Source organism: Equus przewalskii, chromosome 1, assembly GCF_037783145.1.
Source record: "Equus przewalskii isolate Varuska chromosome 1, EquPr2, whole genome shotgun sequence".
NCBI lineage: Eukaryota > Metazoa > Chordata > Mammalia > Perissodactyla > Equidae > Equus > Equus przewalskii.
Window position 1 is genome coordinate 5,471,921 of NC_091831.1, and position 25,784 is coordinate 5,497,704.

The 25,784-nt window shown below is 46.7% G+C and overlaps 1 protein-coding gene across 15 annotated transcripts in view; it reads right to left on the reverse strand.

The window, feature by feature from the left end:
• The window catches only part of PTPRE (protein tyrosine phosphatase receptor type E), a 171,706-nt gene that overhangs the window by 88,545 nt on the left and 57,377 nt on the right, over positions 1-25,784 (reverse strand). For 11 of the 15 annotated variants that reach the window (XM_070565995.1, XM_070565541.1, XM_070566044.1 and 8 more), the window contains exon 2: positions 18,554-18,576. The exons of 2 other annotated variants lie outside the window; for them this stretch is intronic. Coding sequence is in view for 4 of the 13 variants with exons in the window: in XM_070565457.1 (XP_070421558.1) it covers positions 18,554-18,576 (23 nt within the window). In the remaining 9 variants the exon portion in view is untranslated. Of the gene's footprint in view, positions 1-1,959; positions 3,947-18,553; positions 18,577-25,784 lie in introns of those variants that run through there. 2 more of the 15 variants (XM_008526104.2, XM_008526097.2) reach the window with 2 other exon arrangements.

The window sequence follows — 25,784 nt, forward strand, 5'->3', positions numbered from 1 at the left end:
CAAGCAGGAAGGCTGCGATCAGCCTGCTTCTTTTGGAAGAGGGCATGGGGAGTTTATTTACAGGGCAGGAAAGAGGAGAAGCCAGACAAGACCGCAGCCTCCTCAGCCCTTAGATCCTTGGTCATCTGTTTCAAATACTGACGGCTTCTTACAGATGAGCATCGAGCTGCCTCGTGTTTGCCCTGCTAGCCAGGGGCTGGTTGTCACAGCCTCTTGTGGGCTCCTCACTCTAAGAACTTTCCCAGACACTATCTCCCCAGAGCCTTCCAGCCCCCTGCGAGCCCCTCCCCGCCCCCCCCCCCCCCACGCCCAGGGGCAGGAAACGGAAGGCACAGTCCTGAGTCTGCTTCTGTTATGAGAGCGTTTCCTCAGGAGAGGGGGCCTGAGCCAGCCGCAGATTTGTGGCCTGCCGGGTACAGAAGTGGGGGCCACCCCCAGGCCACCTCACAGCCCCTGAATAAGAAGCAATACCGAGAGGGGAGGACTTAGATCACATCAAAACAGAGCAAAATCTTACAAAATGCTCAGAATTCACCCTGTGCATGGTTGAGATAAAATACAACGCAAGAAAGCCCAGGTTTTACTTACTCTACGCCTGTCTCCAGCACACCAACAACCATGCAGTCAACGTGAAAGAATGCAAATTTAAAACCCAATGCTTTTCCAACTTCCATAATGGTAGTCCCTCACTTTTTTCTGCATTCTGTCACACACACACACACACACACACACACAATCAGATTTTTCTTTAACAAAGAACAACCAGATGGCACATGAGTTGACTGGAAGCCCTTTCACATTATAGGAAAATACAATTAAATTTCTTACTCCAGCGTTTCTAACATGAAATAGTCGAATGTTCTCTCTTAGTGCAAACACGATAAAGCACGTATTTAAAGCAAATGGTAGATGCCATCCGTGATGCTGTTCGCGGAGGCCCAAATGCACAGGGATCTCCTTCTAATTGGGCTCCGAGTGAAGGGAACGCGCGGCCTGGCACAGCCTTCCTGTCCCTGGGCACCATCACCTCCTGCGGCGTGAGGTATCGCAACACTGCTGAGCATCTGGGGACAGTGCCCCGAGGGAGCGCTGGTGGAATCCTTATGGGAACATGGGATGAGCAGCCGTCATTCCAGTAGAGAGCAAGAGTTTGTGGGGGCCCCTCAATTTGCAGGGGAAGACTGACACTCCAACACTCCGGGATAAGCTGATTTACATGAACCACCTCACAGAACCCAACCTAGTATTTTTTCTCAGGGGGAAACCTGTTCTCACCATATGTATCCAAAATAATTCATAGGGGAGTTGTATCTGAGTTTACCCACATAGTAACATTAGCAATTGAAATGTAATTTGAGCGTTTATCAACATATAGTTTCTGTGAGAACATATGCTATTCAATATGATACAGCCTTCAACCAAAAGCAGTTATGTTTAAAAAAGAAGGAAAAGAAATGCAGCAAGAGAAAAATCTCTTCCTTCAGTTTCATGGTGTGACGTTTCAAACAATTGGTTAGTCAGCTTTCACGTCAAATCTTTCCTAAAATGCCTTTATGATTTTCACTCTAGTTGGAAGATTCAGGTCCAAAATTTTGAGCACGTTCTCTTTGCTTAAAGAACGTTTACTTACTATATTTTAAGTGAGAGAGAAAGTACTTATAAGTTAAAAAGCAATTTAATGAAGTAGGAAGACAAAACCGGTGTGAATCATTTGTACAAAACTGCTAAGCCACCACCTACGTGGTTACATTTTACAAACTGACAGAGCAAGCTCACACGCAAACTTGACAAAGCGTGGAACTGCTGTGACATTCCTAAAATAGCAGCGAGCAGCAACATTAGACTCTAAATTTTAAAAACTGTTGGAAAATGCATTTTTCTTACAACCTAAACCAGCGACAGGAGGAACATTCCGGAAATCCCTTTTCATGTCTGTATTCTGCATCCATGGATACTTACAGAGCACCGCTTTCTGAGGGCAGCCCCTGGGTGATCAACTCGTTCATACCCATGTCCACAGCACCGGAGTCTCGCTGGCTGATAACTGGAACATTTTCAAGCAGGCTACCGATGCAACGGGCAATCCATTACTTGCGTGGGTATTCCCTTTGTAATTGTGAGGCTAGCGGCTGCCGGTCCTCAGACTATGTCATCAGAAACCAGAGCCAAAAATCCAGGCGGAAAAAAGTGATAGGAGAGTCCCTCATCCCTAGTTGAAATAAATACTTAAAAGTAAATTTATCATTCGCAGCCGTCTAGTGACTTTTTTTCTTAAGTATTATTCAAATAAATCAGTAAGAAAGGTGGAGAAGGATCCAGCCCGGCTGCTGGGAACGATGTAACCTGGCTGCTGGCTGCTGCAGTCGGCAGTCCCAGCTGGGTAATCAGAAGGCTTCGGTGCACTGCGCTGGGAAAGGAAGAGACAGGGGGAGCCCCAGCTCCCAGGACAAGCTGGACTCACGGCCCCCAGGGAGGAAGGCTGGATGAGGGACCACCTCCATCACGATCCCCTCCCTCGCTCCGCTCCAGATTCAGTTTTCAAATAAAAGTTACTGTTAATGTTATACTTTCAAAAGCATTCTTTCAAGGCCAAACTAGATGGAAGTGCAACCGAAACTGAAGAAAATGTGACGGAAGAGGCTTCTCAGCACACAAATAACTAGTGCCTTCCCCTCAACAGGGCTTAAGGGTTAAATCCTTTTATTCTGGAGTTTCCCGCTCGGCTGAAACAGAACAATTCTCCTTCCGGCATGATGCTGCTTTGAAGAGAGAACTTTTCATATCAACAATATTTCTGTTTTCTTCTACAGCACTTCCTAAAATAAAAAGAGAAACGTACCCTCCAGTTTTACTCTCTAGTTTGTTATCTGCAAAGCTGAAGCTCACAGTGCTGCCTGTTGTCACCAAGTTCTCCTTCTCCTGCGACAAAGTGGGGGTTTTTTACAGAGCTTCTCAATTTCACATTCTAAGAGTCAAACCCTATCTGGGAATGTGGCAGCTTCATAAAGAAAGTGCCCTTCCCTGTGGATGTGCTTATGGGCGCAGGTGTCACACATGAGCGCAGACAGGTCTAACAGTTTCACATCCTTCGGAAGGAACACTGACGTAAGCGCACCAAGGCAGCATGAGATGCCCGGAGAATGGTCTGCTGCGATCTCTCACATTCTTTTTTTTAATACTATTACAATTCCTTTGACCAGCCCACACTTAACTTTCATTTTGTCCTGAGAATTCGAGGTGCTATTTATGGACTCTTTTCTATGTGCCAAGGACTGCGAGAGATAGTTACATACTCTTTTTCGTTTCCAATTATTTCTGCCTCCAATAAAGAAAAAGTCCAGACAGAAATCGAAAGGCTGTAAAAGATGGCAGCCCAGGTCAACAAGAGCACTAGAGAAGAGTTCTGTGTGGCAGGAACAGTGACCAGGCCTTGAGCAGCTACTGGAATAACAGCGTGCACGGAATGCCCTTGGCTTCACCACTGGCTTCTCGAATCACCGCCTCGCCTTCCTTGGTGACTTAGATTATCACATCAGTTGTCTGTAAATCCATTTATTTTCTGAAAACGCCGCTTCTCATTCATTTTCTGTTGATAAGGAGTTTCTGAAACAATCATCAAAAAACCATCTCTACTGCAGACAGCCAAGGCTACTCGCCTGCAACAGGATTGGAGATCTCTCTTATTCCCGAAGGGGGCCATTATTTCCACCGGTTGCCATGGTGATGCTGCAGCATTGCTGCTGTGTGCTCGACTACTTCCCATTGCAGTCACAGCGCACACTTAAATCAAATCATTTGTTTCACACGGCACGAGTTTTTCGCAAAACAAACACCTGGCTATGTAAAACGTAGTTAATCGAACCCTTAGCTTCACCTCATGGTGGTGATGAACGGGCACAGATGGAAGTGTCCACACACGCCAGTGTAAACGCGTGCAGCGAGATTTAAACCCAGGCGAAGGAATGTCTTAAAATACTTTAATTTATTCCCCTTCGTTAATTTAATGAGAGATTGCTTACTATTTCCAATGACTTGAGAAATGCTTTTCAAAAGACAAAAGTAACAGGACTAAATACGGGGAAATACAAGTTTTTGCTTGTTGGCAGTTCACATTAATTGAACCTCTGCCATATTCTGCTATTTTTGAAGCAACAGCTGAGTTCTCCTATTTGTACATCTCTTATATTGCCTTTTATTTGTAACTAGTACACACACACACACATATGCAAATACGTGTACCTGTACTTTTATAGATTCCTGAGGTCTCTAACCTGTGAAGTCTGGCTTAAATAAAAAAGGCGAATGTTATTGATTCACCAGTTCAAGCTAGTTGATTCCAGTTTTCAAGCTAGTTTCCTAAGGGATGGACTAAACTCGCCTTGACCTCAAGGATGCTGGTACTCTGAGGTTCTAGCCCTTGCATCCAGGTTGTGGGAGAGGTGTCTCCCCTTCACAGCCCCGCAGGAGGGGAGGGACACCGCAGACTGCCTTGAAATGGTAGGTGGGAGCCTCCCTTTGGAGCACACGGACTTCATCACTTTACCTTCTGGGCAAAGGCGAGTCTATCTGGACACTCAGGGCCAGTAGTCAGCGTCCTTAGCTCTATAGCAAATGGGCTTGAGAGCTGGCTTGGCCTCCTGACAAGGCGATGCTAATCAAAACGGGAGAAATCATCTGGATTGGACTTCAGAGACTGCTACTTGGAAAACGCAGGTAATTTACTAAAGCCAAACTTCAAGGAAAATGTTAAGTCTAAGTTTGGCGGAAATTGGTGAAGTTAACCTGAGTCTGAGTCGTGTTCTCTGTGCACTCTCGTCTTTTTTTCTGCCCCTGTATTTGTTTGCTGTTTGCTTTGTTTTTCTTTTTTTGCCACAACACTATTAAGATTGGACAGGCTTGGAGCTGAGAAGGTTTGTTGTTTTAGAAACAGAAAGAAAACTCTCTCTACATAGGAAAGAATGCCGTGGGGGCCTCAGACCCTGAGGCTGCAACAATGAATAGACACACTTCTTACAACACCCACTTATAAAGAAATGATGTTGCGACATTTACAGTAACTCCCAACAGCCAGGATGTGTCAGTCCCGTTTTTTGTGAGTGCAGAGCCTCAGTGCGTGTGGTTTGAGCCGTCCCTGCACCTCTCTGCCTCTTTCATTGGAAAGAAGAGTTTTCATGAGCTCAGCTGCTGACATGAAGTGATGTGGAGGGTGGAAGCTGACAGCCGGGCGGTGCACTGGATGGATGGGAATTCACTGACATGCGTTCCAGTGGGAGGTGCCACAGTTACAAAAACTGGGGAAGCCTCAGGTAGAAATGTTCTGAAGGAGATTCTTAAGCTGGAGATTCTATGGTTAGAATCCTGAGCAATTTGAATATACTTTAACCCAAAGTTAGTATGATACAGGAAAAATGGGGTCCCACTGTTCTCTTTCATTCTCCATCCACTGAGATGCAACATGCAGCCAGCTCTCATCCCAAATCCTCTCTTGGGTGATTATTTTCTAGTGTGGAAGCAATGACTTTAACAGGGCAGGGTTTGAGATTGTCCCCTTCATATGCTATCATATAACTGGGTGTCTTTAGCCCATTTAACTGCCTTTGGAGAAATGTAGGTAAAGCTATGTGTTGCTGAGTAACAGAAGCTTCTGACACCGGGTGTGCTTCTTAGAGGAGCTCTTGCCCTTCCCAAGTAATTAGACATCATTCACTGCTCCACGTCCACACTGGGAATAACACACGAGACTTTACATCATGCTGAAATGAAAAGTGAATTGCTCTGGTTCCTGGCAACAACACGTCCACGACATGAATTTTCTCAGAGAAACCAGATTCTTTAAGAGTAAGGCTGGCAGCTAAGACAGGAGCAGGTGGAGAAGATCGCTTGCTGGACTCTCAAAGAAAGCTCCCTATTTCATGCTAACACACATTTTAGAAATAGAGGTCAAATCCATTTAGTTCAAGGTGGACTAGGATTTTTTTCAGTGTGTGTGCGTGTGTTGAGTGGGTGTAAACATGGACAGAATGCTAAATGAGGCACGTAAGAATGATTAGGTTCTTGACCTGACAATTTTCCTTTGATGCTTAGCAAATTCACCACAACCCCAAGCAACACTTACTTTAGTCATCCTGTTATGCCATTCAGAAGAATTAATCAAACAGTGCAGCAACAGTGGAAAACAAGCTTTTCATGTAGGTGTTTATAACAATCTATTGCATGAAGTTATTTACGAAACCACAGAAAGCCTTGGGTCCAGTCCAGTTTCATACCCTGCTGGCAGGCTCTGGGCCATCAGCTAAGCACCAGCTGGATAATTCTGTGGTGCTATTCTGGATCCACAGACTTCAAGAATTCAGGGGCCTCAGGGATCCATTTAAGACCTTTAAATGGAGGCCCTAGAATCCACATGACTCATTTGTTGTCAGGCAGCCCCTGAAGGGCAGAGCTGGTGTTTGAATTTGGTATTCTGGCTGCCACAGGCACATTTTGGCAGGTCCTCATTCTGCACTCTGTCCTTCTGGAGGTGAACCACCCGGGACTAACCTCCTCCCCTCCAGAAGGGAGAAAAATGGCTTTATCCAGTACAGATGGATTCCCAGGAGCTAAGAGATATGCCTACCAACCCAAACCACCTACTCACATTGGAATTTCGTATCTTGAAAAGGGACAGGATTTAAATCAATCAATAAAACATGGAGTCCAAAGTGAGGACCTGTCATCAACCACAGGTTTACACACCCAGAAGAATGACCAAGGTTCAAGTCGAGCATGTCACACGTAAATTAGCTGTGTGACCTCTGGCACAGCACAGGACTGAACACTGGCGAGTGGTGGCCAGACCCTGCTCTCAGGGTGGCTCCAGGAACCAAGGAGTGAGGCAGGCAAGGGCTGGGCATGCACCTGGACCCCAGAGCTCTCAGCACCTGGGAGCTCTTATAGCACCTTCTTACATCAACTTGCTGGCATCACTGTCTTACCCTCCAAATCCTGGGAAATTAGGTGACATGAGTGATTGAAAAAAATACAAGGAAGTTATGTGAAAAAGACCTGTATATGCAAAATAAATCATGCTGCCTGAACTGACCCCGTGCCCTGATACAGGATAGGATCTCAGAATTAACACCGTGGTTTTTTTATCCCTGAGTTTGGTCAACACTCTCTGAATTTCAAGCAGGGAAGCTTCTGGTGTTACTGCAGCCTATTGTCATAGAAAGCATCATGTTCAGAAGCTGAGTCTCACCATTTTGCTGTTCTTCCTACAAGAGTGAGCGCACCAATACCTCCACAACTCACAAGATTCGTATTAGCCCTGTGACTTGGACCCTTAAAATTGGCTCTGTCACATCTCGAAAGCTCCCAGCTGCAGGGGCTATTCTAGGGGGAATATTCCATGCCTCTTCCTGGGTGCCTGGGCTTCAGACAAATTTAATAAGAAGCAAGGCACACCATGCTCTCCAGGGAAATGGATGGAGGAAAAGCAATAAAACCATGTTGCACGGTGCAGTTGACGCTTGATCAATCTCCTGCTGTCATCAGCCAGGTGGACTGGTCCATCTCATGAGTAGACTCAGTGCCTATCATAACCCCTCATCCTCAGAAGCCAGAACACCATCACCTGGGAGACATACTTTGGATTCTCCTTTTTGAGAAGAAAGATCTCAGGTCTGAGCAGCTGGAGATTGAATCCTGGGTCCATCCTGTCTCATGAGGGGAAGGTGGGGGCTCTCCTGCCACGTGCTGTTGCTCTGCTCTGATGGAATATGACACCACGGGGCTGGTGCTGAGGCCAGATTCATTCTTCTCGGTGTGTAAACCTAGAGTTGATAACAGGTCCTCACCTTAGACTACATCTTGGGTTGATTTAAAACATATCCCTTCTCAATACATGGAATTTCACTGCTCGTAGGTGATTGATTGGTGGGTGATCCCCTAGCAGTTAGGAATCCTGGGGATGGGGGTGGGGGTGGGGAAGAGAACGGCCATCAAAAACCCAAAGTGAGCTGAAACCTGTAGTTCTGGCCCGGTTTGGGGGCCAGTGCAGACCTGGAATGCAGCTCTCCCTGAAGTTCAGGCAGAGAGTGAATGAAATGCACCAAGATGCCCGTTTGACATCTGCCTGTACGGCCACAGAATGAAATAAAGCAAACTTGGCCTCATCCATGAAAGAAATCACTGAAGCCAGTCTGACTTTGGACAGAGAAAACCACCAGAGACTTACTGAGACACTTGGAGGTGTCTTAATTGACTTTATTTATTTATATCCATCTTGTGCCAAAAAGGATGTAAAGTAGTGTAAGGAGTATTAAATCATATCCATTCATTCGTCGTGCCAGGACTCGTGTGCGAGCACAGAGAGACAGGTCCCTGTTCTCATGGGGTCTACATTCGGATGAGGAGGAAATGGATAAATACAACTGTTCCAAACAGCAGTACGTGTTTTAATGACAATACAAAGAAAGTGAAACAGGGTGGCAGGAAGTAAGCTGGGAGTCGGGTAGGGAGAGCTGGCAGCACTAGACAGGGTGGGCAGGGAAGGACAATCCTTCCAAACATTAATAATGGAATCAGAGAGAATTAAAGCTCTAGCTGGAAATGGACCATGTTCCTCTGGAAAAGAAATCTCTTATTGCGAAACCACGGGTGAACGTTCCAGTGCTCTGACCATTGTCTCTCAAGCCAGGGTTCAGCTTCAGGGGTGTGAGAACAGAGAAACTGCCCACTCAGAAGGGGCTCAGTACCTGGGGCTTAAAGCTCTGCAGCCACTGTCCGGAAATCTGTAATAATTTTCTCTCTGAATTCCTGTTTTGTAGCTGAAGTCTGATGGGACAACAGCTCATTGCACCAGGGGTTTGGAGCCCTGACTTACACCTGGTCTGCCTCCTGCTACCTCCCCAGGATGGTTCTTGACCGTCCACTTCCTGGTCCCTGATATGCACACCGCACCAACCAAGCTGCAAGGTAGAGGCTGGGGCAGCTATGAGGGTCCGCACCGTCTGAGAGCATCTCCGTACCCCAGAGAGCAGGACATTAAGTGGAAGGTAAAAAAACACCATGACAGGTCTGGAGAGAGGCCACAGAAGAAAGGAAAAAGCTTTTTTCCCTGCTCTTTGAACAAGCAATCCAGCATTTGATGTAGCTGGCTCTGTTCATGCTAAGTGCTGCCCCAGGCGCTATGGAGAATGCAAAGATGGAATTCTCTTTCTGCTAACTGCCTACTTTCCCCCACTCTCCATGCCTGTCCATTCATTCACTCACTCATCCATCAACCATACGTGCAGTTCCTGAGATCTGCTAGGTGCTGGGCGACCACTGGGGATTCAAAGACAATTAGGATGCTCCTGGTCCTCCAGGAGCTGACACCGCCCCACATGTCACAGTCAGGCACGCCAGGCATGGGAGCCAAATCCATTGTTCTCTGTCCCTCTGCAAGGATCCAACCAAGCATTGGCTTCAAGTTATGTGTCACACATTATATAAATCATGGATAAAGAAGAAAATAGGAGTTTGAAAAAATAGGCATCTTCTATAGCTCAACCGATAGCTCCAAATCATCAGGCCATTCTTTGAATTTGACTTTTCATTTCCCAAGACTAGTATTTAATTCTCTTTTAACCATATCCTTGAAGAAAACCCTTTACCGTGGACTTAAGAAACTTAGAGAAGCATTACCAGGATTGCTGAGACACCGCTGACCCTGGTTTCTGTATTCCATGGAATCTGGATTAGAAATTTCAATGAACCCCTTTCATCTGCTTACCCTCCACCAGGCCCACTTGGTTCTGTGACTAGGGGCAATTTCAAGTTTTTTTTCAAATTCCCCACGGACACTGTGATACATACAACAGACACATTTTTATAAAACACGTTGTAGCCCAGCTGAAATAAAAGTTAAATTTTTTTACCTTTAAAATGAATTTTCAGAAAGGGTCAACGTGTTCCAAAAAGATAAAGACTCCCATTTGCAGCATTATTACAAATGCCCAGACGTGGTCCCTGACCAGGTATTTGGTTTCTGACCAGGTATTGGGATTTGGGACCTGGTACCTGAGTTTCTAGAGGAGGTACTTGGATTTCGGGCTCAGTATTTGGAGTTCTGGTGCAGTACTGGGATTTCTGACTTGGGACCCGGATTTCTGACGGTGGCGCAACAGCACACGGGCGGAGGCATCGAGGCTGCAGCTCCAGGCCTGCAGTCTGGCCCTGAGAGCGCCCGGGTATTTCCTGAGCTTCACCAGGCCTGGGAGGCTGCTGAGCAGCCGCCCTGATGAACTGTCTCTCCTCTCCAGCGAAACAGCCTGAGGAAGCCCTGAGCCCAGGCCTGGGAAGCCAGTTAAAAGCAGATTGTCCTGAAAGCAGAGCAACACCCCCATCTGCCATCGCACCCTGAACTTCTCAGAGTCCTCATCTTGAACACAGACACCTTGTCGTGCGATTAATGTTGTACTAAAACTTTTCTATGTCTTCCAGGGTCTCATCTTGGAAGCACAGAATTCTAGAGCCTTGCAGAGGTGGGCGGCTAAGGAGATGGGTGCCCTTAGGAGGTGGGTGACTTGATTAAGGCCACACAGCCAGTTAGGATAGATGCTGGGCCTCCTGACCCCTAGGCCGGCTGGTCCTCTGCTCCTCTCCTGGTCACTCCACTGAGCAGTCCGCCTGCCCCCACCCAGTTTCCTTTGTTGTTCTTCTCTGGTTTGTATTGTCTCTGCTGCCTCTGGACCTCTTTGGTCTCTGTGCTTGCCATCCTTGTGCATACCCAGCTTCTCAGACGGCACCATGTAAACCCGATGCTGGGCGCCCTTGGGGCTGGGTGTAGGGCACGACTTTCGACTGCTTGTCTGGCAGGCTCACCGCTCTGCGCTCAGCCAGGCAGAGTGCATCACTGGAGAGACGGAAGGCCTGCACTCCTCCTTCACCCGGAGGAGTAGCACTGAGGTGCCCATGAGCGGATGCAATACGGCAAGGACTGAGCCTGCAACAGGAGTTAAACCGCTCTGGCAGCCAGGACAACCCCCAGTGATATTTCCAATTAAGGTTATGGACCAGAAGGGGTTATCAGATCCCAGCTGGGTGGACAGAGGCCACCTGGAGTAGACAGAGTGGACACAGGAAGTGTGACAAACACTGCGTGGAAACTGATTACGTCACTAGGCTCTCCACTAGGGAAACCTACCACGTGGCTTCTCAAGTGGAATGGATTTGTTGAAACACAAAAAAAGACGCTTAAGAAAATTACACAACTTTCAAAAACATTTTTATAGAAAAATGTATTTGGATGTGTAACGAGACACAGTCTCCTCTAAGGGAGAACACCACAGTGGTAGGATGACGTCATCACTGCCATTTCACAGGAGCCCGGGGGAGGCTAAAAGCCTTCTCTTGATGATATTGCTCTGTCCCCTCGTCTCAAACACTCTGAGTACCACATTACTCAGAGTATATCAAAAATAATTTTTTAAAGGAAACATGACTTAATCCTCGGCTCAACAGGAGGAAAACACACAGCTATGGATAGTGAATCACTCATTAAAAATTAAATAAATCCACCCACAACGGGAAACAGCATAACAGAATGTCGCTGTTGGCTTCATGTTGGAAGGAAGCCAAAAATAGGTCTTGGAAACAGTGATGCCTCTGAATTGGATCTTGCTCCAATTGTGTGCTTTCAGGATCTGTAACTCCATCTCAGCAACATACACTCTCCAGTCTCTCTTTCATGGAGAAGAGGGGAGCAGAGTGGCCTTGGGGGTTTCCGTGGTTTCTGACAAGATCAAGTGACCCGCCTCCCCCGTGAATCACTTATTCAGGTAAAATAAACAATGACACAGCCCCCAGAGCCATTCACCAGAATGGATCTCAGAACAACGGGGAAAGTACCTTTGTTGTATTAATTAATATTTCTGCTTAAGTTTTAAAGTCAAAGTCTACGGATTCCCAGCGTTTACTTCCTGCATGTAAGCAACATCGTGGAAAGAGAAAGATCGCTTTTCAAAACATTGTTTTCCATTAATAAAACCCTCCTTTACATGTTCCTGCTCCTTTCAGAAGGCAGTGGGAGCGCAAACACAAATAAGAGAAGGGAAAGAGAAAGGGCCAAAGACAGCTGCTTTCTTTCCAAACTGGAGATTCTAAGACATTTACATCACGATGCACAAACTTCATCCCAGAAGGGAAGGCGATGAACGCAAGTGGCCCCAGACATGCCTGATACGCAGCAGTGGCCTCTTTGGAGGGATTTCTGTTGTTAAGTCAAAATCCAGAGAAGCATCCGCTAGATCAGAGAACTTGACGTCTGGAAGGGACTTTTAAAAAAATCTCATCCGGTTTTTACTTTTTAGACAAAGAAGGTGTGACTCAGGGCATGAAGGGACACGTCAAAGTCATTCAGCTTTCTAGAACTGAACTCTATTTCTGTCCAATCCCTTCCCAGGCTCCCTTGCAAAGCACACAATCATACTTGCTAAAGAAAGGACTCGAATGTCGGCCCGACAGGCCATATTTCCTGAAATCAGAACTAGGACCTACCGCTTCATTTTCTCAGACCTTGCACAACTCCACGCCTGCGGGAGATACCTGATAAACGCGGGGTGAGCGAAAGCAGCAACTACTGGCTGCGCTGAAAGGAAGCCTGGCAAGTGTGTGAAAAGAGATTAGAAAACTGGATTTGGTCAGCAGATAACATGCGGAAATGGTCGGAACCCCGGCCAAGATCAACTCAAGTGATCATAAAATTGTTCCAAAATATAATTATCTACCAGCAAACTGTTCGCAGAATCCACGGGATGTGTTCTTATTTATGAATGTGCTCTATTCCTTGCGTAACTCTAAAATACGACTTTTCACTATGGGAAACTTTAATTTTCTTTTTGGCAGGTCTGCACCTCACCCTCGGTGGTGGTAATGAGAGCTGGCTGGCTTCTAGGCTTGAGAGGAACCCTGGCACCGTGTAGGGAACCTGAGTGTCCCTTCCCGCTGTCCTGGCAAATCACTTCTGCAAACCAGCCTGGGTCTCTGTCTTCTCATCTTTAAGGTGGAGGTGAGAATGCACACTTGGACTGCCTCCAGGTATGTCTGAGACCCAAATGAGACAATGAACTTGAGCATGCTTGGTAAACTGTAAAGTGCTCCACATGCATGTGTGTTATCATAAATGCGATTCATGTTTTCAGCAGAAGGCATTTAAGTTATCTGGCAGAACAGGAAATAGATCAAGTCCTGTTTCTGCGAATAACAGTTCCCACCAACATGACGTTTTTAAAAACTTAATTTCTCAGCAGCAACATGGTAACGTGAAAGCTTTAAAAATATTTTAATACACAGCACCTGAACACAAAATCCGCACCATTTCTGACAGCAGATCAATCTCGGTAGAGTTGTTTGAAATCAGTTAAACACCATCAACATATTTTTAAAAAGCTGTTAGAATTCAACCAGCCCCTATGATAAAATAAGATGAATCCAAACTCTGTTTTTGCTTGTGCTCATTTCTATTCAAAACAAGGGCAAATCCATTATGTGACACATTTTTGTTCAGCAATTCCACAGGGATTTTTCCTTTTCCAACACTTTAAATACTTTACACCAAACTCTGCATCATAATAAGCAGTTTTAAAGTCACTTCAAATTGGCAATTTTTGAAGAGAATGCATCAAGTGTCCTGTTGCTCAACGTCCCGATTCACACGGGGATGTCCCCCAGTGGATGGGACTGAGGCTGGGGATGAGTTCCCATAACAAATGGGGGTTGGTCCACGTCCTTCCAGTTGACAACAGAACTCACTCCTGATTCTGTGGCCCAATGGGTCTGAGAAATCTCTCTAAATACCCAGAGGGCTTTATAATGTCTTATCTTCTATCCCCCGTGTGAATGATGCCCGTCCTCAGGCAGTGGGCCTGGGTCTGCAGCTGAGGACACCTCAGCTTCTACAAGATAATCTGCACCAACAGGAAGGCCTTGCACACAGGTCGGCCCTGCCTCGTGACCCTCACTACAAGCTCTTTGAAGACCAGCGCATTGTCCTGCTACCCAGGCACCTCGCACTTCTCACCCTGCCATTTTTAACTAAAACACCACTTCACAAATCTAGTTGTTAAGGACAATTAAGAGGGTGAGTTTGATTATATAAAGAGGAAATGTCCAACTTAAAATGGGTGGGACTTTGATGTGTCATCCAGCCAGCGAAGAGTCCCAACAGTAGCTGGGGGTTGTTTTCCTCAAAGGTGAACCCCACTTGGATTCCTGGCAGTCTGACAACCCACCAGGCCCACAGCAGACGGCTCCTCTCTGCCATCCCCGTGCACGACTTGGCTGAGCTGTGGTGCATTAAAACGGCTTCCTGAAGCATAACTCCCAGATTTCCTGCACAGGGCTGGACAAAGCTAACTGAGGTGCCTGCCAAATTTTCATTTAATGAATGCTTCCTGATAATATTCTTTAACCTAATTTTTAAATACCTTTGGAATTATACGACAAGCAACCATGACATCAATTCCAAATGACAAGAAAGGCTCCCCTTTACCTCTTTTCCTACGGGGATGCCGCTGAGGAGCCATCCTGGCCTGCGAGAATCCATGTTTTCCTGTCAGCTGAAAAAGGATTTCTAGAAAAATTCCAGCTCTGAAGTGGGTCTGCTGGAAGTTCGGGGATGAGACATGAGTTTATATAGGAAAGCTGTGTTCCTATTTCCTCTAGGTGGAAACCGTGACGGCTCAAAGTCCACGCCTTTGCTCTATGACAAACGATTACCTAGTAGCCTCTTTTAGGAGGTACTTCTTGGAAGAATGCTGAAACTTTCCTGGGGGGAAAATGGAAATGGAAATAAATGAGGGATTAGTCTGTTTGTCACCATCAGGTCCAGAGGCCTTCTTCCAATTTACTGTCAGCTTCTAATTTCAGCCTATGGGAGACTAACTCCGTCACCATTGGGAGAAACACATTTTGCTCAGATAGGAAACTCGTGGAACCCACTGATGCTAATAAAAGCCCAAGAACAGGGCAAAGGAAGGAAACAGGAATCAAATATCCTAGAAGGTTTCAAATCTTCTGTGCTGTGCACATCATGCATCAGGCTTCTCATTTGGTTCTGCAAATTCAGAAAACCAGCACAGGGCACAGGGGGCCTGTTCCACCAGCAGAACCGTAACCCCAGCTGTGGTGGGCGGAAAGAAAGTGCGCTCAGAGTGGTTCACCCTGTCCTGGCAGAACACAGACTAGGCCCCTGTACTTTATTTTTAAAAAACCCTCAGATTCCTTTATTTTTCTGCCACGGCGGCCATTCAAACCAACACCAAGGAAGAAAAGTGACTTGGAAGAGAAAAACCACACATATTGAAACTGATAAAAGAGGAAGCTTAGATTGTTACAGAGGACAAGGCTAGTGAATGAATATTCTAAGTTAGTTTTAAAATTAAATTCACTGTTACTTAATATTAGCACTTAATTTAGTTTTCTTTTATTCCTTTGGTATTTCCAAGAAGCACAGGGAAGTAGTCAAGCTACAGTATCATTTAATTTTACTTACTGGTGGTTACCCTTTGGTATAACAGTATAAGACCTCCAAGAGCCTGAGAAAATATTTAAACCTTAATTATGTGCCTTCCTTAAATTCTTAATTCTGAAACTCCATTGCATTATTGAAATACTATGCACCTGAGGGCCACAGGGTTGCAAGCCCGCTCCAGGTGAGGGCACTTTGGTCATGCTGGATGATCAACAAGAACTACAGTATTGCTTCCCAAGTTTACTTGTAAATACCCCAAAAAAAGAAAAAGAAAAACATGAGACTGGGTGGCTGTGCTAAAAAGACTCCTCTTAATCCAGTTAAACAGGGGAAAAAATTTGACTCTTTTTAAAGGTGAAATATTAATATAGTGTTGGTTTTGTTTTTTGTTTTTTGGGTTTTTTTTTTTGAGGAAGATTAGCCCTGAGCTAACATCTGCTGCCAATCCTCCTCTTTTTGCTGAGGAAGACTGGCCCTGAGCTAACATCCGTGCCCATCTTCCTCTACTTTATATGTGGGACACCTGCCACAGCGTGGCTTGCCAAGTGGTGCCTAGGTCCACACGCTGGGAACCAGCAAACCCTGGGCCGCCAAAGCAGAACGTGAGAACTTAACGGTTGCGCCACTGGGGCCAGCCCCCATAGTGTTGGTTTTTTTAATGATAAATCAGGGATTATTGCTAGAAAGGGGAACTCCTTTTGATATCCATTATAGTATCGGCATATATGTCACTACCCAGTTAAATGCTTTCTTTAAAAAGTTGGAAACAGTTGCCATAAATTTGTGATGATGTTAGTAATGACAGTTTTATTAAATGCTTACTTTGGGTCATCTCCCTTAAACATCACAATAATCCTAGGAAGTGACTGAAAGATGAGAGAAAAGGAGGCTCACACAGGGTCGTGTGTCCACTCAGTAGCTACTGACCACGCTCCTGCTCTGCCCCAGCCCACCACATGTGGACGATGGCCTGGGACCGTCTCCAACCTCGGGAAGTTTACTCTCTCCTGCCCTGTCCAAAGCGAGCTATTTAATTAGCTCTAACCCACTCAAAGTTTCCATTCTTACAAATTAGAAATAAATTCCTTTCTATTAGTTGAAATCCTAAAGTTCTGGAACAGGTCTCAAATGTTGAGCAATGAAAATGCCATGGGCTAAAAGACAAATGTGATGTTCTACTCTGATGCCAGGGGGCAGGTTCCAAACAAAGGCAGTGGATAAGGTAGCCACCGTGGGGAGGGTCACGCTTCAGACACCCTTTCCTCACACTGAAGAGGATTCCTGAAATCAGAAGCACTCTTAGTCTAAAAACATACAGCTTCCTAAAGCAGAACTTTACTCTCCTGTTGAAATGGAAGCAAAGGATGGAACCAGGTGGAGGAACATGCTGCCAAAGCTACTCTGGCTACCAAGTGCCTGTGGTGGACACAGAAGTAAGACGTCGACTCCTGGACAAACACTCAGTCACCTTTGGATGGGGTACAAACTTCTCAATCTGTTGCTGGTGTTGAGACGATGCTGGTGTCGGGGGGAGCCCTGGAAGCACATCATAGGATCACTCACCTGAGAGAGCTGCCCACCCACTCACACCACGTAGCAGGTCAACTTGCCAAGAGGTCAGGAAATCCTACAGTGGGTGGATGGCAAGACTGAGTGTGGGGGGCCGGTGCTGAGTGGAGAGTCAAGGACGGGGAAGGTCAGACACTTTTAACAAGTCATAATCTGTGCCTTGTATTTCGGAAGGACATGAGTCTGTGGGGGCCTGATCCCCAAATATCTCATTCCACAGGTAGGGATCCACTGCTTTTGATGAGCACCATGTTTAATACCCATTCAAACCAACATGAACAAACCAATACTTCTCATGTAGGATGCTGAGGCAATAATGGATTGCAGACTTCTTGTAATTAAGTCTCTATTCCATTAATAGTATTCCAATAATGATCCTTCTCTTTGATCCCACCATTGACAACTGCTCAAGTAGATCATGCCATTCAGAACTGACAACATCCAATGATAGTGCAATGGAGAACATGGACAACAAAATTGGTTTAGTAGGTAGCAAATGGAAGCTTTCCTATTCTCCATCCTGATAAATCAATCACTGATTAAACTTGCCATTCCTTCGGACAGGGAGAAACAGTCCATGCACCCAAAACGCATTTGATCACATCAGGAATAACCATAAACATTTATGCCCAGAGGCAATAGTGCCACAAAGGGCACATCCCCTAAAAGAGGGGGCCAGCCAAGGCAAAATAATTGACCCACTGACTTTAAAGTAATTCAGAGCAGAGTCAAGTGTTTCAAACAAGATAATGCATTTAACAAATACAGCGTCCTAGACGCCCACATCCTGGAAAACACATTAGAGGTGAGCATGGACACCACAGCACACCATGCACTGTCTACCCACATGCTACAGCTACTTCAAAACTCCTCGATTTTCTTCCCTCGATTTCTTTAGGGAACTTAACACCATTAAGTTGATTAAGTAGAACACAAAAAGGAGATGGTGTTTCTTTTTCTAAGTACGAGGACCTCAAGGCCAAGGAAGGTTGCCTGGACCCCAAAAGGCAAAAAATTATGTGGTGACGACGCTGGTTTTTTTTTGTACCAAAAGTGCAATCCAGAAAAGCTCCTTTTCAAAAGTTTTCTCCACAGCAGATCAACTTAAGAAGCAATTAGCATCAATGCAATTATGTGCCACTGTGCTCCCTAAGTGTCGTTGAATGTGTGTCACCGAGATAAGGCAAGGCCCCTTTAAAGGAAGGACAAGTCGGTGAAAGGAAAGAATGTGAAAATTGTGTTCTCAACAATACATTTCAGGACACTGAACAGCTGAGCCAGATTTTAGACGCAAAAGAAAAAAAATGATGTAACAAAAAGTGTGATAGGAGCCTGTTCAAGCAAGTTAAGGCATAAAATTCAAATATAACATGCTGACCACATGGCCTTCTTTCCCTAGAAGACAATGCTTCGCTAATAAAGTCCCACACTTTTTTTTTTAGCCAGTTAACTTCATACCAGAAATAATTTTTAAAAAGTTTTTGTACTCACCAAGGGAAAACGAAGGCTATAGTCTGAAAAAGAAAAAGAAAAAAAAAAAGTTAATTTTCTGGTTACTAGGCATTAGTTGCCACTTCTTTCTCTACAGCACTAATTGAATGTGCCCATTTTAGCTTCATTGTTCGGGGTCTTCTTGAGGCCTTCTTATCTAGATGACAATAACTTCTTTTCATTGCAATCACCAGCTTTCAAAAGTGTCCTGCCCCAAACTCTCCTGTCAGCTGATGGTGGGGCTGACCTAGATCTGAAGTGTTTGGCATCTAGCCCCCGAGGTGCTGCGACAGTCAGTGGCTCCTTCTGTACATACAATGCCCCCTCCCGGTGAAGTGGTCCCCTCAGCCCATCTTTCCCAGAGATAGCCTCTTGAAACCTGCTGGGGTGGCCCCCTCACCCCAGTTTTCCAGCTTAATCATTATCCAGCTTGCTCATTCTCATTAATTTAGTTCTCATGTTCTTTTTGTTTTTAACAGCCTTATTGAGATATAATTTACATACCATAAAGTCCACCTGTTTAAAGCGTACTTTATGGTTTTTAGCAATGGTTTTTATCGGAATCACAGAGTTTTGCCACCATCACCATAATCTAATTTTAGAACATTTTCATCATCCCCAAAGAAACTCCATGCCTATTAGCTCATTAGCTCCCCAGCCCATCCTCTCCTCACCCCTTGGACCCCAGCAACTGGCAATCTACTTTCTGTCTATGAATTTGCCTATTCTGGACATTTCACATAAATGGGATCCTACAACACGTGACCTTTTGCAGCTAGCTGCTTTCACTTAGTATAATGTTTTTGAGGTTCATCCATGTTGTAGCATGAGCCAAGACATCATACCTTTTTATGGACAAATATTACTCCATTATGTGGATATGCCACATCTTCTTGACCCATTCCTCAGCTAACAGACATGAGCCTCTTGTTCTTGACTGAGAGGCCAGTAAGGCAGCCTCACACTAGAGCTGTTAGTCTGCATCTCTGCATGGCTGGACACCATGCTCAGCTGTCATCGTACATCTGCACTGCTAGAAGGTGGAATCATCTTCTGATCACCACTATTTTTAAATAGCTAAAGCGGTACACAGTGTTTTGCACCAAAATAGACTATTTCTTATCTTAGTTGCGGCCAGGCTAGACAGTCTAAACCAAAGACAACAGTCCCAGGACATAACTATAATAAATTGTTGCACTAATTAAAAACTTGAACTGTGATGTAGGCTTGAAGCCCAAAAAGCAGAAGAAATAGTTCTTCTAATACTAAGGGATTTTAAATCTACTTGGGCAAATCTATGGCCAACGTTATTCTTAATAGTGGAAGACTGAATGCTTCCCCCTAATACTGGGAACAAGGCAAGGAGGTCCACTCTCACCACTCATATTTAACATGGTATTGGCGGTCCTAACCAATGCAATAAGGCAAGAAAAAGGAAAAAAAGACAAAGACATGGGAAAGAAAAAAATAAGACTTTATTCTCATAAGACATGATTATCTACACAGAAAACTCCAAAGACTCTACAAAAAAGCAACTGAGGATCAATCTGAGTGACATAGTCAAAGAGTCCCAGTGCAGAGGAGCCAAGTTCAACTGCAAAGCAAACAGCAGGAAGTGGAGGGCGACATTGAGTGTTGGGCAAGAGGTGATCATCAGAGGTATGTGGAACTACTTTTCTGTAAGAATAACTTATTACAAGAGTCCACCCCTTCCAATCCCCCAAAAGAACTTGGGAAGATGCTGGAAAGAGTGCCTTGTGGTATTTGCCTGGGGCCAAGCATGGGGAGAAGCCAGAAGTGGAAGGCACCCTCAGTATTTCAGGAGGATTGATAGAAATGTTCAAAGCTACCTTCCAATGTAATTTTGAGTCATTTTAACATAAAATAAAGCCCAGTGATAGGCAGAAGCACATCCTTTGCAGAAGCAGAGTTGCAGGTCTGAGTCAACCAAACTAAAACCCATGAGGAAAACACCAGTCAGGCGGAGCACCAGGGGGCACTCTGTCAATGGCTGGGTAGGTAAATGAATGAGCATGACTGACTAAATTCCAGTCAAACACAAATAATTTTGAATTAAACTTTGAACTAATTTCTTTTTTAAACAAAGCAACACTACATGGAACAGCGGGCTCTACAAATAGATCAAAAAACGTATTGGTATTGGTTTGGGGCTCACACTTGTTAGCATGAAACCACAACTGTCAGTTTCTCTAAGTACAGAATTAGAGCAAAAACAAAGCCACCCCAGGATATCCTCTAAAGTCAAGCTTTATCAAGTGAACGCCCTCATTTGGCCCAAGGCCTTGGGGAAGATGATTACTGTAATACTGAGCAAAACCTTCGAAAAGGTGAAATAAGCACATTACAAAACTGGGGGTGAGAGAGGGTGGTTCCCGTGGATGATCTACTCCTCTCAGGAGGGGGTTGTCCTTGAGGAGCTTGCACAGCACAGTGCCACAACTGGAGAGGTTCTTGGTCTTACCTGGAAGGGCACTGTCCTCCAGAAAAGGGAAGGAGAGAAGCTATGAGATCGATTGGGCCTTTCGAGTGCCTTGGCGGCTGCTTACGGTGCCTCTCTCACAGTCTGCAGCCAATCCTAGGAGGCCTGAGGAGTTCCATTTTAAGGATGAGAAGACCAAGGCTTGGTGAGCTCCTTGATCAGCAATTCCCAGAGCAATGAAGCAGGACAGAAGGGATGCTAGCCCAGGGCTGCTGAGACCATGCTTTGCGGGGCACACAGGGGAAGCCAGCCTACGTTGTGGCTGACTTTTGTTTGCTTGGTTTTTTTCTTTCTGTGTCTCCATCCCCCGAGGGAAGCTGTATTTCCTCAAGAGACAGTCTTCCTTTCCTTACGTGTCTAGTGTCTGGAGCCCTGCCTGCCAGCAGGAGGGCTCGCGAAGGACATTCTGTGCAGGGCAACAGGGATACCAGAGAACTCCTTAAAATCCCTTCTAACTCTAGAAAGAGCTGCACTGTGGTCTATGCACCAGAAAGAGCTGGAAAGGCCCAAGCTGGCCACATACTTCCTCTGGGGAGAATTGAGTCTGTAGCAGTGGCTCGGCTCACAGAGGCCTGGCCCAGCCTGACCATGGAGTATGCTGCAGCGGGTGCAGCCACTCTGCTGCCAGGGAGCAGAGGTGAGGAGGACACCCTGCCAGACCCTGGGAAAGAGGCAGTGTGAGGACATGGAAAAGGGGAAATCCACCCTGGGGCGGGGGGAGGGGCAGGCAAGGTCAGGAGGGCAGGCAGGCAGACCGGTGCTCCTGCAGGAAGCGGCTGGGCTGCAGCAGGGTTTGGTCCTGATCACTCACAAGATATGAAACACCCAGTGATATTATTGTGCCTCCAAACGTGCAAAGAAGAAAATAAAACTACAGCACTTAGAATCAATCCATTGGAACTGTTCCATTTAAGGGAAAAATTAAAATCATTTCTGACTTGTCAAGTTCTGAGATGGACAGAACTGGGCAGTCTTTCCAAATTCAGACAAAAGTGTGACGTCTTTTATATGCACCCTTGGCCTGAAGCATCAGAAAGATTCGACCAGGCGGAATGGATGTTACTGAGGGTGTATCCACAAACCGTCCTTTTAAATGGGCAGCAGCATTTAAAAAACGTTTGCACATTTACATTTTATTTTAAAATACTTACATACGTATATACATGTATACTGTATCTAAACTGTGAACTTTTTCTGATGGGTTAAAATTTTATAAAGCAAGGGCACACAAATAAAAATCTGAATCACGCAATTAAATCCCACGGACTCTGACCTCTGGCCTTGAAGGAATCTTATCAGGAGTGATCAGAACCCCCAGAGCGAAGCTCCTCTATCCTGGCAGCATTCTCTTAGGCTCCCGTGTTCCCCAAAAGACACTGAGTTGTCCTGACCACGTGGTCAGAGCACTTGGATTAGCAAGAAGTGTCGTTCACTCTCAGTCATAGTGACACTCAAGCCTGATGACGAGGATGATTAACTTACACGGACTGCCCAAAGAACAGGAAAAACGCTACACGTGAGAAAACAACACAGACCCCATCACACACACCAAGTGCAGAGGAAGAAACCTCAGTAAGGGCAGTGGGCTGCCTCGGCCTTCTGTCGAGGAACCAGTCCACTCTGCTTCCAGGTGGTAATTCACAGGACGGGGAAGAGCACAAAATGCTTCTGAATCATCTGGGCTCAGATGCTCACTGACCTCATCCTCTGCCAAGTCTCACAGTCTCCTTGTTTACCTTCCAGGCATCGGCAAAGCTGTTAATTTCCGTATTTTCTAATGCATGAAAGAAAGGCTGGAAGGAGCCACTGAACTCACTGGGGGAGGGAAACCTCCGCGAGTGACGAGGAGTTTGGCACAATCTTACTCGGCCCATGCCACAGCAAGCCACCTTCAAATGGGGGGAGGGGGAATCCTTAAAACAATGTTGCTAAGGTTGGAAAAAAAGATTCATTTTCTCAACGACCCATTTTGTCAATCTGTGACCGCCAAGTTGGCCTTCTAAATATTTGGCAACTTTTAAGAATTATTCATGGGCAGCTGCTCAGCAAAGACCCAAGTGCATCCCTGCCTGCTTCTGGAGAGCGTTTTCTGGAGCACAATCCCCAGCTCCCAAAGTACACATAATAGCACCTCTCTAATTACTCGCGGTTGGGGGTCCCCTCTTTGGATTAGAAAACTATGCAAATTAGCAAACCTGATGACTCCACTCTGCAAGTACAAATGGCTACTGGCTTCCATACTTCCATGTCTGTCTATGCCACTACCATCACCATAGAACGCAGAAACACAGGACTCTGATGCTCCGTGCTCCCTTCCGAGGGGCAGGGGTGCTCTTCCAGCCCCAGAGTGGAGGGTGGTCTCCTCTGAGCTCCCCTCCTGAGGGCCATCATGCAGGTTTAGAACAAGCATGTGTGCCTCCCCCCGCCCGGTGCCAGCATAAACCTGGCATGAAAAAGGTGCAAGGTGAGGGCTCCCTGGCCTTGTCCTCTTGCCCCCAACTAGGGTGCTATTAATTCCCGTGCTCACCTCTTGGCACCCAGCACAGATGCTTCTCAGATAGTGACAGTTGGTCACCATCACCTTTCAAAACCCTTGGCCTCATAAGCAGCTTCTTTGTGGAGGCTCTAGTGCTTGAGAGAAGGGATGGTGTGAACAGCTCCGCCAGCACCCACCCTGAGGACAGGTATCCTGCCAAGAGCTGACTTAGCCAGACTTCCTGCCAGGCGCTCACAGGAATCTTCTCAATGCTCCGATCAGGAGTCTGCTTTAGACCTGCTCTGCAGACGGGAAGACTGAGCCCAGAGGTAAAGCAACTTGCCAAAGGCATCCCTCCGCCAAGCAGGGCGGTGGGACTCCAGGGCTGGGTACAGGGCTCCTTGCCTCCTAGAGCTCGCAGGGAACAGCACTGGCTGCACAAAGTACTTAGAATACAAAGTGCCCTCTGCCTGGGCCGTGGGGTTCACCTGGGCCATGGGGTTCCCCTGGGCTGTGGGGTTCTCCTGGCCCATGGGATTCTCCTGGGCCATGAGATTCACCTGGGCCATGGGGTTCTCTTGGGCCGTGGGGTTCCCCTAAGCTGTGGGGTTCCCCTGTGCCATGGGGTTCTCCTGGGCCAGGGGGGTTCACCTGGGCCATGGGGTTCTCCCGGGCCGTGGGGTTCACCTAAGCTGTGGGGTTACCCTGGGCCATGGTGTTCACCTGGGCCATGGGGTTCACCTAAGCCGTGGGGTTCCCCTGGGCTGTGGGGCTCTCCTGGGCCGTGGAGTTCTCCTGGGCTGTGATGTTTCTGCAGGTCCGCAGGTCAACCTATTGCATGACCCACCCCGGCTCTGAGCAAGGCCTAGTGCCCACAGCCCACTCAGCTCAGCTCTGCTAGAGGTTATCAGGCCCCGAAGGCGTGAGGAAGGCTGTCAGTGGGTTCCACAGCTTACCCTCAGACTCTCCCTTCCCTCCTCTCACTCTTCACCCCACCAGCCAGCACTTAATGGGTGGAACCCAGAGGACTAAGTGGGCCTGGCCCCACCAGGATGTGGCCTCTGGGCCCTCGGCTCACTGCACCCAGGTTCAACATCCAGTTCTGACCCTGAGGACCCAGCTTCCCCTCTGCCGTGGAAACTGCCTAGGGCCCCTGACTCTCCTGACGTTAGGGGCTGGGGGGGGGGGGGGTGTAGATTTCACATTTTCCCTCAAAAAATCCCCTTTTCTTCCATGAGGGGAAAAAGTGGCTATTGTTGGAAATGCACTGGAACTGTCAAAAATAGGTAATGCCCACTATATAAATGATGGTTCTATCTGTCCTGTAATAGTGTATGAATGAAAACTTCTCATAGATCAAGAAAACCCAAGAGCCCTGTGGCTTGTCAGCAGGTGATGTTTCTCCAGCCATGCCACCTCCTTGGAGGCCCACCCCTTCACCAGGGGGTCACCTGGGAGCCCGCCCCTCCTCACCCGTGCTTTTAGTTAGACACCTGTGCCCGAGCTTGCTTCACTTTGCCACACTCTTCTCATGAAACAAGGTCCCACCCTGAATGCCGGCTCCACAGACCTCTTGCTTCCTGGGTGCTGGCTCTTGTGCCCCCCATCCCACCCCATTTGACTGTAGTAAACTGAGTCATGCTCACCCATGTCCCAGACAATGCCGGCCAATTCCCTTCCCCGCCCCCCTGGGCCCCGGGGTCCTGTCTGTGGAATGGGGACCTCGCCCAGGGAAATCCAGGCTCCTCATGCTGGGTCAGGACTTGCTGCCTAAAAACATCGCACAGCAGCATCGTTCTCCAGTTTGCAGAAAAAGAAAATCAGTGGGTATAATTCGATTGCTAGTTTTTCTCCACTACTGCTTGTTTGCTGGTAGGCACCACCTGGAAGAAAAGGACTGAAACACGAACCATTAATGGGACAACTGGGCACCAGCTGCCCACAGCTGGGTTCTCAGCCTGTTTTTGTGGACTCACCTGCCTGGAGATATAATTTTATAATGCGTACACAGGGCTGTTTTTCCTAATAAAACTGGAGAGCAATGGCCCATGTGCGTTGAGTAGTGCCTGGCCCAGGGGAGGCATGCACAACCCCTTGCTGAACGGAGGAATGAACCGCATGGTGCTCTGAAGGAGGGCCAAAGAACATTGTGATTCCAAAAGTGCTGCTGCCTAAACAAGTCTGAGCACCTTCTCACCATCCAGCTGATTCTCTAAACTCGAGTTACCCTCAAGGTTGGCACTAGGGGTCAGCTC